This window comes from Haliotis rubra, unplaced genomic scaffold (genome assembly GCF_003918875.1).
Source record: "Haliotis rubra isolate DU_JTF1 unplaced genomic scaffold, ASM391887v1 Scf176, whole genome shotgun sequence".
Lineage (NCBI taxonomy): Eukaryota > Metazoa > Mollusca > Gastropoda > Lepetellida > Haliotidae > Haliotis > Haliotis rubra.
Window position 1 is genome coordinate 1,329,503 of NW_025765736.1, and position 20,547 is coordinate 1,350,049.

At 40.7% G+C, this 20,547-nt stretch overlaps 1 protein-coding gene across 1 annotated transcript; it reads right to left on the reverse strand.

Annotated features, from left to right (window-relative positions):
- Positions 1-1,781: 1,781 nt before the first annotated feature.
- LOC124273099 lies at positions 1,782-17,500 on the reverse strand. The gene is made up of 16 exons (XM_046708322.1): positions 17,447-17,500; positions 15,731-15,959; positions 15,217-15,267; positions 13,772-13,795; positions 13,226-13,255; positions 11,630-11,659; positions 10,013-10,051; positions 8,170-8,276; positions 7,625-7,676; positions 7,171-7,374; positions 6,270-6,486; positions 5,363-5,535; positions 4,277-4,408; positions 3,834-3,985; positions 2,661-2,788; positions 1,782-1,897 (listed from the first exon to the last, which is right to left on the reverse strand). The coding sequence occupies exons 2-16, from the start codon at positions 15,854-15,856 to the stop codon at positions 1,872-1,874; spliced, it is 1,491 nt and encodes a 496-aa protein (XP_046564278.1). The 5' UTR covers positions 15,857-15,959; positions 17,447-17,500; the 3' UTR covers positions 1,782-1,871.
- Positions 17,501-20,547: the final 3,047 nt, after the last annotated feature.

The following is a 20,547-nucleotide window of genomic DNA, read 5'->3' on the forward strand; positions in this document are numbered from 1 at the left end:
TCTTTCAACATTTTCTGAAATTCTTCATTTGTCCATATAGGTGCGTTGTCCCCGATGCTAACTATTCTTCCGCTGTTTGTGCTGCCACCAGGAGGCGGACCAGCCACAGCAGTGATCACGCGGGCAATCCACTCCATTGATGTGGCATACTGTTTACCTTCCAGTTCTAGAAAACAAACTTTGCCCTGAAACAAATCGTATGATATTTTGCATTGCAAGAACACTGTGTAGATGCCATGTATTTGTACTGAAATATGACAAAATAGAAAAATATATTTTTCAAAATACAAAGACCATATTCGTACTACCAGTAAGTCTAAATATTTGCACTGACTGTTTAATGATTGTAAAATGTCCTTCACTGGATATCACAGATACCAATTATCATTGGTTAACACACATCATTGATTGCTATTAACTGATCTATTTTTAGCCAACAATCCTGTTGGGATTTCACTTCCTTTATTACCTGTCTGATAAGTCAGGGTCATAAATGTCCTCATTGAGATAAGTACATATAGTTTTGGTTTTAGCAGAAGAAAAATGACAATGTATCCCAAATATATACATATAAAATGCCAACACAAGAGAATAATTATCTGTCTGCCAAAAAGATTCTACTGGAGGAAGAATTATCAGTGAAAAATATTTAAAGGATCGTTGAAAATCAGCCATAGCACCAGGTGTTGTGAAATGGTAAACACACAGTTCGGCCCTATGGTGAGCATTGGATTAATTGTAATTAATTGCAATTGAGACAAGTAATGCTGAAGGGGTCATTGTCAGCACGGGCTCGCAGGTACGTTCCTGTATACAGAAATGTTTTTAAACAAAGTCTAAATACAGAAACGCACACAGTACCCAAAACAGCAGATGAGCCCATATTACTAGGGGTGTGTATCGCAGAGAATTTTCATATTGCGATATATTGCGATGCGGAAGCATGTATTGCGATATATATTGCAATGTATTGCAAGGATTATTTTTTTAACAAAAACTACTTATAATCGAGTTAATGCTTGATTATAAAGCAAAAACACAACAAAATCACTATGATTGATTAACCATTTATAAAAACTTTTAATCATGACAAAATAAAAATGTAAGTAACATTTGGCACTTATGAAACAGGGAAAAGAACAATTAAAAAAACGGAAATATCCGAAGATTTCCGAGTGTTACGGAGTTTTCCGAATGCATGTCAAAATACCGGTTTTCGATCAGCGTATCGCAATACGTATCGTTTTCATGTCTGAACCGGTAAATACTGGTAAACCGGTTATATTGTGCAGCCCTACATATTACTCACCATAACTAGTTGTTCCCGTTTGCCTGATTGCAAGTGGTGTTGTGTATCTCGAAGTTATTTATAGACTATTAGTTACTGACTATGATTGTTTCTTTATAACACAATCTAATTGATCTCACACAACAGTATGACATTTCCGACCAAGAAAACGACACAATACAGAATGGACTCAAATGGTACGTGTCTATATTCTGATTTTGGCAAGGGTATGTTTCTGCTTTCAGAAACTATACCTGGGGTACAAATCTGTAGTACCCATGCCGACAACGACCCCTTCAGCACAAGTACTCAAATGACATCCTTTTAATTTATGAAGATGGCACTATTGGTTTAACTAACCAGAATATTGAGGAGCCCTAGAGATGCTGGCACAAGGTGTGGATTGCTCTTGAACAAAGACAATCCTTTCAGCAGTGTCCCTGCTGTAGGCATGTCATGAAGCCCTTCCTTCAGCAAGTCGGCCATCTTGGTAGACAAGAGCTCCTTTATATCAGGAGAGTCTACCAAGTTCTGGTACTCTTCACATCGTGCATCCAGCTCCTCTGCACTGGCCAGTAGACCCTTATTGAACACATTCTTGTCTGCATCCTGAAAAATAGGGTGAGTGAGTGAGGTTTAGTTTTACGCTGCTATTAAATGGGCTTCACACACTGTACCCATGTGGGGAATCGAACCCAGGTCTTTGGCATGATGAGCTGGGCTACCAAGCTGCCCAGAATCTCACTAGCAGCAAGTGAGTGAGTTTAGTTTTACGCCGCACGCAATGTTCCAGCCAAATGGCGGAAGTCTGTAAATAATTGAGTCTGGACCAGACAATCCAGTGATCAACAGCATGAGCATCGATTTACACACTTGGGATATGATGACATGTGTCAACCAAGTCAGTGAGCCTGACCACCCAATCCCGTTAGTCGCCTCTTACGACAGACATGGTTTACTGAAGATCAGTTCTAACCTAGAGGGAGGAAAACCAGATGCAGGTCTAAGATATTTAATCTCATAGATGACCATTGGCCACAGATGTGTTCTTGACAAAGCGAGTGAGTTAAAATTTAACGCCACATCAGCAATATTTCAGCCATATAGAGACGACAAACCTAGAAACGTATCAGGGCAAATATGAACGTTTAACCTGTGATGATAAGTTTCATGCTGCTAGAACTCTCTGTCAAAATGGTAAAAGTAAGCAAATGTGTCATCAAAAGCATATCCATTGTTACCATGACAACCAAAGAGCACAAGTATGGCGCTAGGATAGGATACACAAAGGATTTAATAACCAATCTGGGACTTGAACCCATGGGAAGCAGATCCTGCAAGGTAAGGGGATGTAATTGAAAGTAGCACTTACTGAAAGTCCCGAGGCTGTTTGTTTGACTGTGACCGTGGTGACCTTGAACTCTGTGTTGAGACTGTCCAGCAAGTACATACCCCCGGCAATGGACCTCTGACTCCTGGTAGTCCTCATCCGACTCCAGGCTGTCACATAGAGTGAGTGAGTGAGTGTTTATGTTACAAGAGGCTTTACTAGATGTTTAAGTATGGTTGGTTGCAACAGTTTAGCGAGTGGTTTCTCTCTGCCTAAATATGGGTGGATGCAACTGTTTGATGACCCTGTTTTAGTAAACCTGTGAAGATCCGGGATAGAATTGGTCTTCAGCAACCCACGCTTGTTGTAGGAGGCAACTAACGGAATTGGGTGGTCAGGCTCACTGACTTGGTTAACACATTTCATCATAAGACAATTGCGTAGACCAATGCTCATGCTATTGATCACTGGATTGTCTCATCCAGAATCGATTATTTACAGACCACCGCCACATAGCTGCAATTTTGCTGAGTTTGGCATTAAACAAAACCAACCATCCATACCGACCCTGTTTAAGTACCGTATATGACCGTCTATAAGACGACCCCATGGATAAGACGACCCCCAAACTTGACCCTTAAAATCAGTAATCTTAATCGTAATTAATCATAGAGCAAAAACTGTAATTAAAATTACACAATGCTAGGATATATTTCTTTGGGTTAAATAATAGTATTCTGTATTATATTTTAATGATGACTGCGTCAGAATTCGTCCCGTTATATTATTGTGCATGTTTGAACTTGATCGCCAGGAAACATGTGCACAGCTGATTGCTATTTCCAGCTCAGATACACACAGTAATCTTAATCCCTGCAAATTATACAATGCCCAGCAAAAACAACTTAGAACTTAAAAGGTAAATAATCTTGTCTAGTGATGTTTAATTGCAAATTTGACGTCTCTACTGACTAAGTCGTCTTCTGTTGTTTGTTCACGAGAAGTGATACGATGTTGTTTTCTTACCCCTGGAAAAAAAGTTTGACGAAAGTGTAACCCATGGATAAGACGACACCCTTCTACAGACTGCTTTTTATGGTCCTCAAAATTCGGCTTATAGACGGTCATATACGGTATGTAATATTTATAGCTGCAACTGTCGTAAGTATACATTTTACATCAAAGAAAAGTCTGATTTGGGAGAAACAAGCTCACCTAAGTTTTTTGGGTTTATACGTCTTTGTCCTAGCCTTCAGTTCCCCAACAATGGTGCCAATTGTGGTCATGATCTTGTTCTTCAGAATGTTCCCGGACACGGCCTTGACCTTCTCACTGTCCAGTAATGTCACGATGAAGCCACACTCTCCCTGGACAGATACAATGTTGATTTGCAAGGTCATTCTGCCACAATCTGACCTCTACAGCTCTGATCACCCAGTCATCAAGGCTTCAAATCTTTTTGACTTAATGTAGTATTCTGCATAGCATATTGCTGGATTTCAAAAACGAACATCGACTGCTCTGAATGGAATTATGTAGTGGATAAGTAACGCCATCTTCCTGAACACTAATTACATCCACTCTCTATGAACCATTTCTGTTCCGTTTCCAAAAAACACAAACAAAAACAAGTATTTCTTCATAGAGTATTCTCTTACCCCAACTTTGGAGGCAACTTGGCAGATGACGGCAGCGATTCTGGCAGCTTCATCAGCCAGGTTCTTGTCATCACTCAGGTCGGAGGTGATGACATACAGAGTCCTTGGGGTCACGTACAGGTCCAGAAAGCCCTGAAACAAAACACAGGTGCCACATACAGGGACAGTTGAACTGAAGGGTCAGTCGGTGGACAATTTGCTGACTCACCTGATTTTATTTCTCTTATATTGAACTTGATATTGTATTCTATTGTCATCTACTGTCTTAATAACATAGGATATTAATAAACCATATGCTAATATTTCTTGATATTTCTTGTTTTAATATGAATAAGTATGTATGACACAGTAAGATCCTACTGAAAGTTCACACCTTGAAACACTTTCAATTACTAACAAGGAAACAAACTCTGGAGCTCAATGAATGTTGTGATTAATTATGCAACATTTCATCTCTCCCCAACATCAATACTGGGAGAAAGTAGTAAAGATCATGTGTAAATAGTGAGTGAGTGAGTGAGTATGGTTTTACGCCGCTTTTAGCAATATTCCAGCAATATCACGGCGGGGGACACCAGAAATTCGCTTCACACATTGTACCCATGCGGGGAATCGAACCCGGGTGTTCAGCGTGACAAGCGAACGCTTTAACCATTAGGTTACCCCGCCGGCCCGCATGTGTAAATAACTAAAGGTTACTGAATTCATATTTGTTAGATAATCATGATAATATACACAAGATGTACTGATGATAAGACGTTTAGGAACATCACTTGTAATTTCTCCTGAAATATGTTTAAGGTTTTGTGTTCAAGAGTTCTGTCTTTGTTTGTTTGTTTAACGCCACACTCGGCAATATTCCTGCTATAAGATGTCAATCTGCAAATATTCAAGTCTAGATAGAACCCAATGATTGACATCATGAGCATCAAAGTACACAAATGGGACACAATGACATGAATTACCAAGTCAGTAAGCCTTACCACCCGGTCCCGTCCGTCGACTCTAACGAAAAGCATGGGTGCTGAAGATCAATTCTAACCAAGACCGTCACAGGTTTTCTACAAGTAAAATGGCTGACTTTACCTCCTGGCATTCAACTATCGGGTAGACAGTCGAGCCAATCTTGTAAGCAGTGTCGACAGTAACAGCCTGCGGATTCTGCGGTTCCTTCCGCAGGTTCTGTAGCAGATTCGTCGTGACGGAATTCCGCCGGACAACCACAACCTTCATGGAATCCGTCCGTCTCTGGGGGATGTCTGTGGTGGAAACACGGGCGTTAAAGGGGAACTGTGCTCGGAGACCTGGCGCCCAGTTTCTGCCTAGTTCTACTGGGGAATCCAAGACATTGTCTTGTGAAATTTCAGAAATCATTTAAATCCGAAATATTAATCCGAAATGTTGAAAAATTAGAAGCTAACGCTGATGTTAAAGGTGCTTAGATCAAACTTTCTGAGAAAACCAAATCAATCTGCAACAATTAATCTGCACTGACCTCATCCGAATTGAATTAAATATAATTTCACAGTCTAAATAAAGGAAATCAAGATTTTACCAAGGCTCTGAAACAGAATCTCCAATCTCACCGCAGTTCCATTTCAATTTAAATGTTGTTGCTTGTTTTCATTAAAATTTATATTTTCTGAAACTATGCATTCATCCGACATTCTACATACAGCATCGCACAATATTAAACTACAGCCGTGACTCATCATAATTCAAGCATCACCTCCTAAAATACACCATTGTCTGGTAACCTGTGGCTACTTTTTTTTCACTCAGGCAAAGAAAATGACGTCAAGTTTGTGCAAGAAAGCAACATTGTACTCATGTGGGGAGTCAAACCTGGGCTTTCGGCGTGATGAGCGAACTCTTTAACCACTAGGCTACACCACTGTCCCTGTCAAGCTTGCAATAGATTGCAAGTGTTTTATTCAGTGGGCCCCAGAAAATTCCTACAGGGATGTTAATAGGACCATCAACTTATACAAACCTTTGCTAGCTTTCCCGTCTATTTTGGCCTGAAGGGTAGATTCAGTCGGGGACACCAGAGGGCAGCCCTGCACTGTGTCCTGGATGTATCCGATGTACCGCGGTGGAACTGACCGAATACCGGTGCCAGCTATCTTCAAGAGGGTTATTTTCTTGCAGTTGAGAATAAGGGGTCCGAACACTGCCTCTGTCACCCGTTGGCATCCAGTCATGTCCATCTGGCACGCAAAACATTTGTTTGATGTAATAATCTCTGGTACACGAAACACGTGTGAGTCCTAATAATCTCTGGCACCCACATGGCATGCAAAGTCAATTTCGTTTCACTTGTTTAAATCTCATTCAAGATAGAGATGATTATTTTGATGGAAAAAGTCGTACAGTCAATAACTGATGTTCAAACAACAAGTTGTTAACCCTTTTGAGGTGTAAGACTCAACAACACATAGAACTGTCACTTTCATTTCCCATGTTCTTTTAATTCAAGACAGGTGGACGATAATTTTGACAGAAGCAGCCCATAATTGTCATTCAGACTACACAGCATTTCAGAAACACATACTGATTAACAATTTCCAAACTTTTTTTAGTGCCACTCTGATTGGTCAGTGGACTGACTGACTGAGTTTGGTTTTACGCCGCTTTTAGCAATACTCCAGCAACATCACGGCGGGGAACACCAGAAATGGGCTTCACACATTGTACCCATGTGACGAGACAACGCTTTAACCACTAGGCTACCCCACCGCCCCTTGGTCAGTGGAAGGTCATTTTGACGTGACCAGTCACGAATGTCCTCAGATCCTTGTATGGTTGCGGCAAGAGCTAAGATCTGATTATAACTAGATTGAATAAATTTTTGTTTTGACAACCTTTTACCTTAAGCTACAACATAACCTTACCAATTCTAAATTGTCAAATGATCTTGACATTAGTGCGATTCCTCGATTAGTCACCAGATGGCAGCCCGCCAGTAGGACGCCCTCGATGTTCTTTAATGCACTAGCTGACATGGTGCTGACGAGAACGGCAAGGGTAGCGTCGGTCACAGTCGGGATGCCAGTGAAATCCAGCATTGATGTTTCTTTAATGCTTGCGGCAAGCTCCTGGAGGACAGAGAGGATTTACCAGATTAGGTACCGGTACTAACACACGTAAAAAAAGTTGAGAAAGTGGAATATTGAACTCATCAGAGAACCCGCAGAGCCAAACAACAGACCACATTCATAATTTGAAAGGAATAGTGTGCAAGAAAACAGCAGGCCAGAGTTTGTTGTCATTTTGGGGTGATGAATGATGAGTGGTGACATCACTTACAATCATCATCAAAAACATAGAGCAATGTTGCAGACTTACCGCAATGGTAGAAAAGTTGGATGTCTTGACTCTAGTAACCAGCTTTTTGAACCTGAAAAATAGACATGTTTGGAATTATGTAGTAAACCCGTGAGTGAGTAAGAGAGAGAGAGAGAGAGAGAGAGAGAGAGAGAGAGAGAGAGAGAGAGAGAGAGAGAGAGAGAGAGAGAGAGAGAGAGAGAGAGAGAGAGAGAGAGAGAGAGAGAGTGAGTGAGTGAGTGAGTGAGTGAGTGAGTGAGTGGACTAGGCAGGCAGTAGAGTGAGTGGATTAGGCTGGCAGGCAGGCGAGTGAGTGAGTGAGTGAGTGAGAATGAGAGTGAGTGAGTGAGTGAGTGAGTGAGTGAGTGAGTGAGTGAGTGAGTGAGTGAGTGAGTGAGTGAGTGAGTGAGTGAGTGAGTGAGTGAGTGAGTGGGTGGGTGAGTGTGTGAGAGTGAGTGAGTTAACAAGTGAGTGAACGAGTGGACTAGGCAGGCAGCCGAGTGAGTGAGTGAGTGAGTAACATTATTATCAAGATCATATAACTGATGACTTCTGTCTATGAATACCTTGGCTTCAGAATGTGGGGTTCAGCTTTGGAGGCATATTCTGATGCTAAAATCAGATCATCGGCCTGACGGTACGGTTTAGCTTTTGAAATCCTTGAGGAATTCTCCTGAAATCAAAGACAATAAAGATTATCCATCAGCAAACAGTACCATCAGAGTAAGTACGGATTATTACAGACTTACCCTAACAGACTTGCATGAGGCAATCAAGTGGTTGAAGGTATGAGAAACAGTTTACACCAGCTGGTTACCATGATGCCACCCTGGTTACCATGATGCCACCCTGGTTACAGATCGATAGCAGCCAGTCTTCACCCACATCACATCCCATGTGTAATGGCTACAGTGTCTGCCCAGAGTCAGAAAGCCGCTGGTTGATTCCTGGCCATAACATATGAAGATGTCAAAATGGTACTTTTTGTTACCCTGCCTGGTACATGGCTTTGAGGTTTAAAACAAGGACTTGTCAGCTACAGACAAAATATTGTATCTAGGTGGAGTGTCCGTGTTCAGCTGTGGCCTGGTATCTCGGAGAGCTGGCTCTACAGAACTCCCTGACTTTGATACGCTTCCAAACTGTTGCAGCAACACTTCAGCATTCCACTCAACGTATCTTCACAAATTGTTGTTGCAAAGTCAAACCATGCAAACTTGTGTCAAAAACGATATCTGTGCAAACTATTGTTGCAAAATTCAAGGCTGACTGACTGACTGAGTTTGGTTTTACGCCGCTTTTAGCAATATTCCAGCAACATCACGGCGGGGGACACCAGAAATGGGCTTCACACATTTTACCCATGTGGGGATTCGAACCCGGGTCTTCGGCGTGACAAGCCAACGCTTTAACCATTAGGCTACCCCACAAAATTCAAGAACACAAACAGATTAGCCATTAAGAAATGGCCTCCATTTTGTAAGTGACATGATGGAGAGCATGCTGTTTCCAGAGTCTGGGGTATGACTACACACTCGATCTACTTTGGAAACAATGACATCCTGTTATCTCACCTGAGCTGAGTAAATACTGATATTTCAGAAGGATGACTGATTGTTTGTTTTTTAACGCTGACCTCTGCTATATGGCGGTGGTCTGTAAATATTCGAATCTGGACCAGACAATCCACTGATCAACAGCATCCGCATTGATCTACGCAATTGGGATACAATGACATGTGTCAACCAAGTCAGCGAGCCTGACCATCCAATCCCATCAGCTGCCTTTTACGACAAGCATGGGTTGCTGAAGATCAATTCTAACCTGGATCTTCACGAGTCCAGGGAACCTTGGGAATAAACAGTAAACAAGCCGACCAATCCACAGAGTGGAGTCATGCTACTTAGTTCTATTCTTTTTGCATATTGGAGGAAAAGCAACTCCAGATAAATTCATGAAAAGACGAATATTTTAATTATTTTACCCAGCTCAACTGGGACTGTGTGAGGTTTAACGTTGTACTTCAGATTATTTCACTCATATGACGACATGCATGTGTGTGTTTGTGTGGCTGCTTGACTTAAGCTGGTGTTATAGTGCTAGCTCACTGAGATACCATGCCGCAGTGAAGCATGAATACCCCACTCAGACACATTATACTGACTCCGAGCCGACCAGTCCTTGTTGTACCCATTAATGCCGAGCGCCAGGCAGGGACCAACAAGTACCATATTTTAACAGTTTTTGGTATGACGCAGTCGGGGATCAAACCAACGACCATCTGCTCTCCAGGCGGACGCTATAACCACTACACCACGGCCTGGAACTGTGTATGTTTAGTGGCAAGTGTCCCCATGTTTAACATCAAACTGTCAACACAGACTAAGAGAGAAAGCAAGAAATACTTACGGTCTTACTAGTTAACTGTCGTATTGGGTAACCCTCAGACTGAAATATTAAAGGATGTTTGTGTCATGTAAATATATATACTCTTCAAAAAAAGAAACTTGACATGTTGTTTCGGAGTTTATTACTGAGTGCATATAACTGATTCAAACACGACATCATTGCTCAGTTACAGTCAAATCATCCCTTTACAAATTTCCAAAACATGATTATCCAGAAAGTGTTTGGTAAAACCACAGAGGGCTATTAAAGCCACTTGGTCAGAGGAAAATGTCAGTATCTGGTGTGACCACCATGAACATCAAAAAACAGCTTGGCAGCGGTGACCCATAGAAGAAAGGAGATGCCGAATGCTGTCTTGAGGAATGTTTTGATACTCTTGCTGAAGTGCTGCGTGCAGTCCTTGTAGTGTCTGAGGTGGCGGACTACGCTGGCGCAAGCGTCGATCAAGAGTATCCCATAGATGTTCAATGGGGAACAAATCCGGTGACCAAGAAGGCCACGGTAACAACTGAACATTGTGTTGCTGGAGGAAGACCTGTCAAACTCGTGCAACATGAGGTCGAGCATTGTCATGCTCCAAACATCATGTTGGTGTAGGGAACAATGTGACGTTGAACTGGTCTTCTGGCAAAAAATCTGGCTTTCCATAGCCAATTGCGCACTGTCTGGTCGGAGATTCGGAGCAGTCAAGGGATTTCAATTGTTGTGGATGATGCGGCCATGGTGTTTGAACGAAAATGTCTCAACCGGAAGTAGCGATCCTGGGTGGCGGTGGTAACTCCAGGTCAACCTGACCTGGGTCTGTCATTAACACTCCCAGTATTTTTTTTTATTGGGTCCATAGGTTTGAGATGGTCTGTCTGGACATGCTGAAGTGCCTTGCCACCTCATGCTGCGATGTCCGTCCTTGTAAACGGCCGATGGCGTTGTGTTGTAGAGCTTCTGTCAGTCTGTTCATTCTCTTGTCGACTGTAGTGGCTTAAAGCAATGCATGTGGAGTACTATTGATGTGGCTTTTTAAAGCCTACAGTCATAGGCTTCAGCTAAGGGTGATACACAATTTCATGATGCTCATGCATTTCATGTAAGGTGCGTTTTAGTGATTCACTACAGACATGAGTGTAACGTTACGTTTTTGTTAAACGTTTCTTTTTTCAAACGTTTTGTCATCGGCAACCATTCCCCCACATGATGGGATTTAGCATGGATTGGTTTGCGTCAAATATTTTCCTAAAATTCAAATTTGTCCTATGTCGTTTCTTTTTTTGAAGAGTATATAATAACCATTTGAGTCATTAAAATTATGTTTTTAAAATAAAAACGAATTGACATTCAATTTGATTTTTCTTAAGCACAAATTCGACTTTACCCGTCTAAAAAAGTCTGCATTCCACAATTGAGCAGAAACAGAAATTGACAAGTTTGGATTTCCATTCTGTCACTTATAATAACTTTTCATGCATATTGAGTTTCAAACAACACAAGATTAAATCATGAAATTTGATTTTTTTTCCCCTCATTCTACACAGATATGCTTAACTGGAGTTATCCTGTTTTAGGTAGTGTTGTCGTCTAGTTGAGCCACTTTCTGGTTAAGCCAAAACTCGAACTACCTACCTGTGTCTTTCTCCCTGGATAACTATCCAACTGAAATATTAAATGATGCTTGTGTCATGTTAATCCCATATAATATACATTTGAATCGTGCAAATACGTTATTAAAATAAAAATGAATGCACATACAATTTGATTATACTCAAGCAGAAGTCTGACTTTACCAGTGATCTGGTAAATTATGATTAGTCTGTTGCTTGTCAACAGAACAGCCAAAGGAACATTTGTCACCGCTCGCCCCTTTCCATAACCTCCAAAAAGAATAGTCTCCCTATCGATGAATTTTAGGTGCACAAATATAAGAACCAAATCAGAATGCACACAGGGACTGAGGTTATTTGATAAAAATGATTCTGATTACTTAAATCGGTTATGTCATTATGTAATTGTTAAATAGTCATTAAAAATACGTATCATTTTCACATTACAAAGAACATAGCTAACAGAATTGTGTTGCCTTATTTAAAGATAATAGAGTTGTGAACTGTGAGAGTTCAAATACAAACATGTGTGTTTGTTTACACATATGAACGGCATCAGTTAAAAATAAAACAAACACAAACATAGACTAACATTTAGACCCAGAAAGTTTGCTGCTGAGATTGACATCCATTGATCGATGGGAAAAACAAAGAGCCTTTGAGCAACTGAACTGGATATTGGCGCTATACAAGTATTAAACTGAATAAATGAATGAATCTTACCTAAAACTGTGTCTACAAATTAAACAAGAGTCATCAGCAGATGACAAATCCCCTCCCCCCCCCCTCCCAAATTTGAAAAAACAAATCATCTGACAAGTCCAAATTGTTTTCATGGAAATCATGAAAAATATAAATGCCAATTAACAAAAAGGCACTACTTTGGGTACTGTTTGATATGTCTACCTAGTTTTGTTGAAAGAATTTGAATTATTCATGAGTGCTCCAGTAACGAAGCCCACCCCTCCCTTTTGAGAGTCCAAATCGTTTCCATGGAAACCAAGAAGAATAAAAATGCCAAAATTCTGCAAATTGCAAAAGGCACCATTTTGGGATTTGTCCCTTTTATCTACTGAGTTTTGTTGGAAGATATTGAAAAGTTTTAAAGTTGGAAACTAAGCCCACCCGTCCCTTTTGGGACTAAATCCAAATTGTTTCCATGGAAACCGAGAAAAAAATACATACCAAAAATCTATAAATAACAAAAGGCACCACTTTATGTTCTGTTTCATATATCTACCATTTTCTGTTGAAAATATTGAACAGTTTTTGAATTATGCTCCAAAAACAAAATAATTACGGATGGACTGACAGACAGGACGGATGGACGGACGGACGGACGGACAGACGGACGGACGGATGGATGTGACATCGACTATATCCCCAAGCATTATATGCAGGTGGATAAAATGGAAATCCTAAACTGAGCCAAGCAAATCTTAATTTCAGAGCTTACATGCCAGATCAATATCAAGACTTGAGTTCATATTCTCTAGGATCTGGGTTACACACTCAAGTGTTCAGGTAAACGGTCCCACTCTGGATGGTTACAGCCCCCATGAAGCCATCCGGATTAACTAGATGTCACACACCAACTAGTCAAGACCGAGCTACCTACCTTTGACAGTGTTGCTATGTTACCCGCTACCTGAAATATTAAATGTTTGTGTCATGTTACTTATATTTACTAAGCATTTGAGTCAAACGTATATGCTTTTAAGATGAAAATGAATGGACATTCAATATAATTATACTTAAGCCAGAAATATATATTGTTCTTCATCAGAACAGGCAACAGGAAGTGTTACTCCGGAAGGGGAGATAACCCTAAAAAGGCACAATTCCACGTCTAGCAGTAACAGAAATAGTCACGTTTTGAGTCATTCTAGATAATCTCCAGGGTATACGTTCTAATAAATCTCCACTTGTACCCTGGATGCATCTACAGCTCGGCCCCTAGTACTAGTGGAGATTTATCGGAACGTCTACCCTGGAGATTATCGTGGATGCGTTTTGAGTCAAACTGATTTTGTGTGTCACTTACAAGAAAAAACAAACAAAAAGTAATTTCAATTTACCAGTACTTAAAATTCTCTAAGATGCTTCCCAATAAAAATCATCATCACCCAGCCATAGATAATGAACCAAAGCCAAAAGTACCTACCTCTGTCTGTGCAAAATCCAACTCCTGGAATATCAAAATGGTGCGTGTGCTGTGTTAGTCTGATATGATAAGCATTTGAGTCGCACAAATATGTAACGAAAAGTGAGAAGAATGACATTCAGTTTGATTAAATATAAATGAAGCAGAAGTCTGACTTTACCATAATGACATACAACTTTATAGGTGACAACTTCTTGTTTATTGCAATATATTGGTGTCGGTTCTTCCACTTTTAGGTGCAGTGGGGTAGCCTAGTAGTTCAAGTGTTTGCTCATCTCGCTGAAGGCCCAGGTTTGATTCCCCACATGAGTACATTGTGTAAAACACATTTCTGGTGTCACCCAAAATATTTTTTAATGCAAGTAAATCCTCCAAAATTATTTGTGTTCGATTATGAGAAAAGATGATTAAATTATTAATATACAGTGTTACTTTATCAAACTGCATGGTCATTTAGTCACTGTGCCAAATCTTCGGGGGTTTTCTTTCAATTAATCGGAACATCACTAGTTAATTCAAACTTGTCCTTATAGTACTGGAACCATATTTAGAACCTACAAAAGGCAGTGAGCAGTGTGTGAAAACAATACCTGCTCACCAGCCTGCCTACCGCCTGCCCACCTGCTCAATAGCCCATCCTGCAGTATCACCAGCCCACAAGCCCACCTGCCCGACCTCCTGCCCACCAGGCAATCTGCCCACCTGCCCACCAACCCACAGCTTTTCCATGCCCACCAGGCCACAAGCCCGACCTCCTGCCCACCAGGCCACCAGCCCGACCTCCTGCCCACCAGGCCACAAGCCCGACCTCCTGCCCACCAGCCCGACCTCCTGCCCACCAGGCCACAAGCCTGACCTCCTGCCCACCAGCCAACAAGCCCGACCTCCTGCTCACCAGGCCACAAGCCCGACCTCCTGCCCACCAGGCCACAAGCCTGACCTCCTGCCCACCAGCCAACAAGCCCGACCTCCTGCCCACCAGCCCACAAGCCCGACCTCCTGCCCACCAGGCCACAAGCCTGATCTCCTGCCCACCAGCCCACAAGCCCGACCTCCTGCCCACCAGGCCACAAGCCTGACCTCCTGCCCACCAGCCAACAAGCCCGACCTCCTGCTCACCAGGCCACAAGCCTGACCTCCTGCCCACCAGCCAACAAGCCCGACCTCCTGCCCACCAGCCAACAAGCCCGACCTCCTGCCCACCAGGCCACAAGCCCGACCTCCTGCTCACCTGCCCACAGGCCCTCCAGAGTACAAGCCCACCGGCCCATCTACCCACCAGCCCACCAACCCGCCCACCAAACCACCTGCCTTCTGCAAGTAAAGTTCTGCCCCTAGTTTGACTGACTACAAAGGCAAAGTAATTTTATTCACCTGTCACAGTCGTAGTTCCATATTAAGTTCGATGATTAAAAGAGGAACGTACAGATATGACGAAGACTTACCTGAACCTCTGCACCAAAGTCAACGGCGTTTTGCTCTGACAGATAGTCGCCCTGGAAAAGAGCAAATTTAAAAATAGAATTACTGCAGTAAAAGCTGGTCGCCTGTAGAGTGATCAAACCAGTTTGTTTGACCAGTTGATCAACCAAATAGATTAGACTGCTTGATAAACTAAGTGATTCAACCAGTTCATCAAACAAGTTGTGTTATCGATAAAATCGTACATCAACTTTTGTGATAAAATAAAGTGTTATTTCCTCACGCAATTCACAAAGTTAAATTAGGTCTTTATTAATGGGCTGCTTCCGAATTATGTTCAGGAAAACTATTTTGCCAATAATCCATGCATAACCATGTCGCCACTCACCAGTGATGTGAACGATTCATTTCTTTCAGACTTTATTGGGCATCTTTACTCAAAGTTACTTCTCCGTTGTTTATCAATAATCCATTTCTATGATCTCTATCAATAGCCAGTCCTACTCAAAAGTTAGAATATGAATATTACAAGAGTACCTTGAGGTTGTCCACATTCTCTCTGGCTTCCACCAGGGAATTAATCGGTGGGATAATCCTGATCGTCTCCAGTCTGTTGACATCTGACGACACTTTCTTCTTCTTCGTAGGTGCCCTCTTCTTCATGACTGCTGTTGTTTTTTTAACTGTCTGACTTCAGTATCAATCAGCTCGGCTTCTTGCTGGTAGGTAGGCTTCTTGCTAGTTCATTCTTGTGAACAAAACCAATCTGTGAACAAAACAAATATGCATTCTTTGGATTGGAAAGAGACAAACAATGTTGAAAAGACAAACCAAAATTACATGAAGTCTTGTTTGATAATAAATGATGAACAAGAATGACATCTGTGTGTTTGTTTGTTTGTTTGTTTGTTATTGCTGGAATATTGCTGGAATAGTGCTAAAGCCAAAGCATAGTATTCAAAACCAAATCAAAGATCCATCATTGCATTGCCAAGTTGTTGGCCAAAGACAAACATAAGAAGATCAGGTCTACGCTCGTTGTTAATCCTAAAGTCTCTTAAATCAATAGACAAATATTATTTGAGGAGAGGATAATACTTGTGCTTCAGGTGTCATGACCTGGAGGTTTGTATCACAGCAAGAAACTGCCATCAACAAACCCATATTTTACATCTGGAAAGCAATCAGACATGTCCTCATATCATGTGACTTGCCCTGTTTGTAAGAGTGAGTGAGTTTAGTTTTACGCCCGCTTTTAGCACTATTCCAGCAATATCATGGCAGGGGACACCAAAAATGGGCTTCACACATTGTACCCATGTGGGGAATCGAACCCGAGTCTTCTGCATGACGAGCGAACACTTTGACCACTAGGCTACCCCGCCGCCCCTAAAAAGACAGATCTGCGGTGGACAGGTACCACATACATCGCATTTTATTTTGATAACTTTTCTTTTTTAATCAATCATGGTCAAAGTTCCTTCAATATTGTATTATCTACGTTGTTGTTTTAATATGTTTCTAAGCAACAGATAAATGCAGCACACAGGCAAAGATATATATCAAATTCTTCATTACACATTCTGGTGACTTTAAATCTGTAACAAAACAAGAATTGAGTGTCATCTAAGGCGCTGATAAGTGTCAGCATATTGTGGTGGCTCTGAAAGCTGGTTCCATATTGATAAACACCAAACGATAAAAATGTGTTTGTACTTCCATCAACCCCTCCTCCCCACCCCAAAATACACACATATACACACACTCACACACACATATATTTATTAACATATTAGCATGTATACGTTAACATCACGTTCCTTTGAGCTGCAACTCAAACATATCTGATTTAGTAACGTACGTCATGGTTGGGTAAATCATTTAATGAATTTTTAACGTTGAAGCTACTAGCTACAAAATGGACATTGTTGATTTTGGGGACATCTATAATACTACATAAGGTGTATTACACGATTAATAAAAAGAATGCCGGGACTACTGCACTTTACCGGGCGCACTTTTGATAGATTAATTAGCCGAATGTCGCACGGGCAGCCTCGATTGTGTTGTACTGTATTCAGAAGATAAAAACAGTTCCGCATGAATCGGCTGTTGCCGATGTGCATTGATTCACATCAAAAGTATTCTTTATTAAATATGTCATGTACACCATCGTGTTTTGATTGCAATATTCTAGTCTGACGCACCTGTCAACGCATTTCACACACTCAAATATTATAACATACCGCTTACCTGGATTTTGCACCTGTAGACACCTGTACCCTGCTTACAGCTGTTTACTGTGTTGGTAGGAAGTGACGTAATTTTAAGCTGGTTCTCGCACTGCGCCGCGCTTTGAATCAATGTATGATTTAGAGACAAGCGCCCAGCCATTATAAACATCTCGGCATGTATCCACTGAGGGTACAATGGCCGTTTGATGCGAGACATCAGCCGAACGGCAAACAAGTCTGTAGCTGTGCTCACCATAAGAAATTTACAAGAGAGTAACTGTCCCAAAATGTTTAAAACACCCATGTCAAAAACAAGACAACTTATTTCATTTTGTTCCCTCTTTTACAACTTAATAATTATACTGTTTTTTTCGTCATTTTCCGAAAAAACGCTGGGACGTTTCTCTACCACTGAAACCAAAGTCAGCCTATTGTTCCAATGACGTTATGAGGCACTGTGATATCATGAACAACGAATTTTTCACAATAATGAAGCACAATGAGATCATATTACGTCAACTGACCAGTGAACATGGGGTGTCCCAATGAAGAGTACCGCCTCTTCGGTGAGTGAGTGAGTTTAGTTTTACACCGCACTCAGCAATATTTCAGCAATGTGGCGGCGGTCTGTAAATAATCGAGTCTGGACCAGACAATCCAGTCATCAACAGCATGAGCATCGATCAACGCAACTGGGATAAGATGACATGTGTCAACCCAGTCAGCGAGCCTGACCACCTGATCCTGTTAGTAGCCTGTTTCGACAAGCATGAGTTGCTGAAGACCAATTCTAACCCGGATCTTCACGGGTGTTGCCTCTTCAGCCTGATGATATGGATAATATGAAGTTATTCATGACTTACATAATATTATAAGCCTTAAATATATCGCATATATTCAATCACTGCAGGTTTTGGAAGCATGTAATGCACGTTTTGGAGTTGGTCAAGATGGTTGAAGTGATAGCGATTTCAATGAGAACTTTCGATTCATGAGTTAGGCTAGCATAGTATTTATTGTTTTTTCTTTAGGTATTATAGGTATTGTTTTAGGTGTTTCTGTAGTATTTATTTATTTATTTATTTATTTATTTATTTATTTATTTATTTATTTATTTATTTATTTATTTATTTATTTATTTATTTATTTATTTATTTATTTATTTATTTATTTATTTATTTATTTATTATCTCCGATGCTGTTAACAACTTTCGGTTAGGATATTTTTTACAAAAGATATCATTATCAACACAAGAAGAGAAGAAACCATCTGACCGTTAAGTGAAACATATCAATCTCTTTTGCTTCGCATTAGCAAAAAGGTAGTTCATGAGATAACGCGAAAAATACATGGTCAATAATAATTTATTTTCGATAATTTTGTTTGATTTTCCAGTTTGCAACAGTTCCATATTGCATGCAAAAATCAACGAAGCACTCGTAAAATATGAACTATTACCTCGACGAACCACAGCTGCGGCTATATGACTATTGGTGGACTAACAACTAGCCTCTGAAATAAACATATTTTACAGAAAAAAACGGTTCCTAAATAGTAATCATAAAATGTAGTGAAAAGAAGTCCAGAGACTTCAGAAACTATGGTAATCTAGACTTGCCACGACTTGCATGGGCTTTCTTGGATATATTTGATGCATGGTTTGTAGGACAGACGAGTCTGGTAGCCTCGATTATAATAGGGTCGCAAACAGAATGAAGAGACGGTATTCTGGATATCGAGACATATCGCAACAGAATGAAGAGACGGTATTCTGGATATCTAGACATACCGCAACAGAATGGAGAGACGGGATTCTGGATATCGAGACATATCGCAACAGAATGAAGAGACGGTATTCTGGATATCGAGACATATCGCAACAGAATGGAGAGACGGTATTCTGGATATCGAGACATATCGCAACAGAATGGAGATACGGTATTCTGGATATCGAGACATATCACAACAGAATGAAGAGACGGTATTCTGGATATCGAGACATATCGCCACAGAATGGAAAGACGGTATTCTGGATATCGAGACATATCGCAACAGAATGGGGAGACGGTATTCTGGATATCGAGACATACTGCAACATAATGGAGAAAGATTAATATACAGGACAAAATAAGTTAGGGATATTGGTATTTTTATGATTGATATTTTATCAGTGTGACAATGAATAAATAGATCATTATTCATAACTTCACAATTTACATATATCCCTAACTATTTCTGTCCAGTATATTTATCACAACTTGACCAAGTGTTTACAGAATAAGTCTTACCATGAAACAAGTTTCACAAAGTTATCGGAAAGAGCAATGCCAGCCTTAGCATCAAAGATACACATCCCACGTTCAAAGCATTCACAGGCCTGGATTCGGACCCAAAATATGACATTATTAGATTGGCCAAGCTATAGACCTGACCTAAATCCAATGGAAAATGTTTGGGGACTTATGAAGGAAAGTGTCAATAAGAAAAATCTGACAAATATTTCTGAAATGAAAGAAGAGGTGGTCCGATATTGGGACAGCATGGACCACGACTTTCTAACTTCTTTGATCAGTAGTATGCCCCGTCGCACTGAAGCCTGCATTGCTGCCTATGGTGACTTGACAAAATACTAACTGTTCACCTGTCTTTGAATCTGGAGTTATGTTCTGCTAATATTCACATTTAATGCGTGAGTAATGAGTGAAAATAATTTTTAAAAATGCAATCTTTAAATTCTCAATAATTTCTGGTTGTACTGTTATAGCACACATATGTAGGCAGCTAGTGCATCATGCTAAAGGGGCTGATATACATAATCAAACTAAAAACATCGTTTTTATAACGATGTAAGCTTTAACTCGGAGGTATATGTCTGTGTAAATATATTTGAGCAGTGAGCTTCAAAATACAATTCCTCAAAATGTTGCATGAACAAACATATGGAGTCGACAGGAGCTTCATCCAAATCTAGATTGTTAATAAACTAACCATCCCTTCCAGGTAACGATATAAGCGCTGTGCAATCGCACGTGTTATTCCTTGCAGAGACCATAAAATGACACATTTTATTGTCTCTGTTTCTATTGATAGAACATACTATCCGTTCTATATTTTAATTG

Bases quoted from the DNA above. Each gene is read 5' to 3' on its own strand.
- LOC124273099 (XM_046708322.1), bottom strand. From the start codon at position 15,856: ATGAAGAAGAGGGCACCTACGAAGAAGAAGAAAGTGTCGTCAGATGTC. The intron at 4,409-5,362 runs GTAAAGTCAGCC...GTTTTGTTTCAG, and splicing joins CGATAGTTGAATGCCAGGAG to GGCTTTCTGGACCTGTACGT. The intron at 2,789-3,833 runs GTGAGCTTGTTT...TCTATGTGACAG, and splicing joins TATAAACCCAAAAAACTTAG to CCTGGAGTCGGATGAGGACT.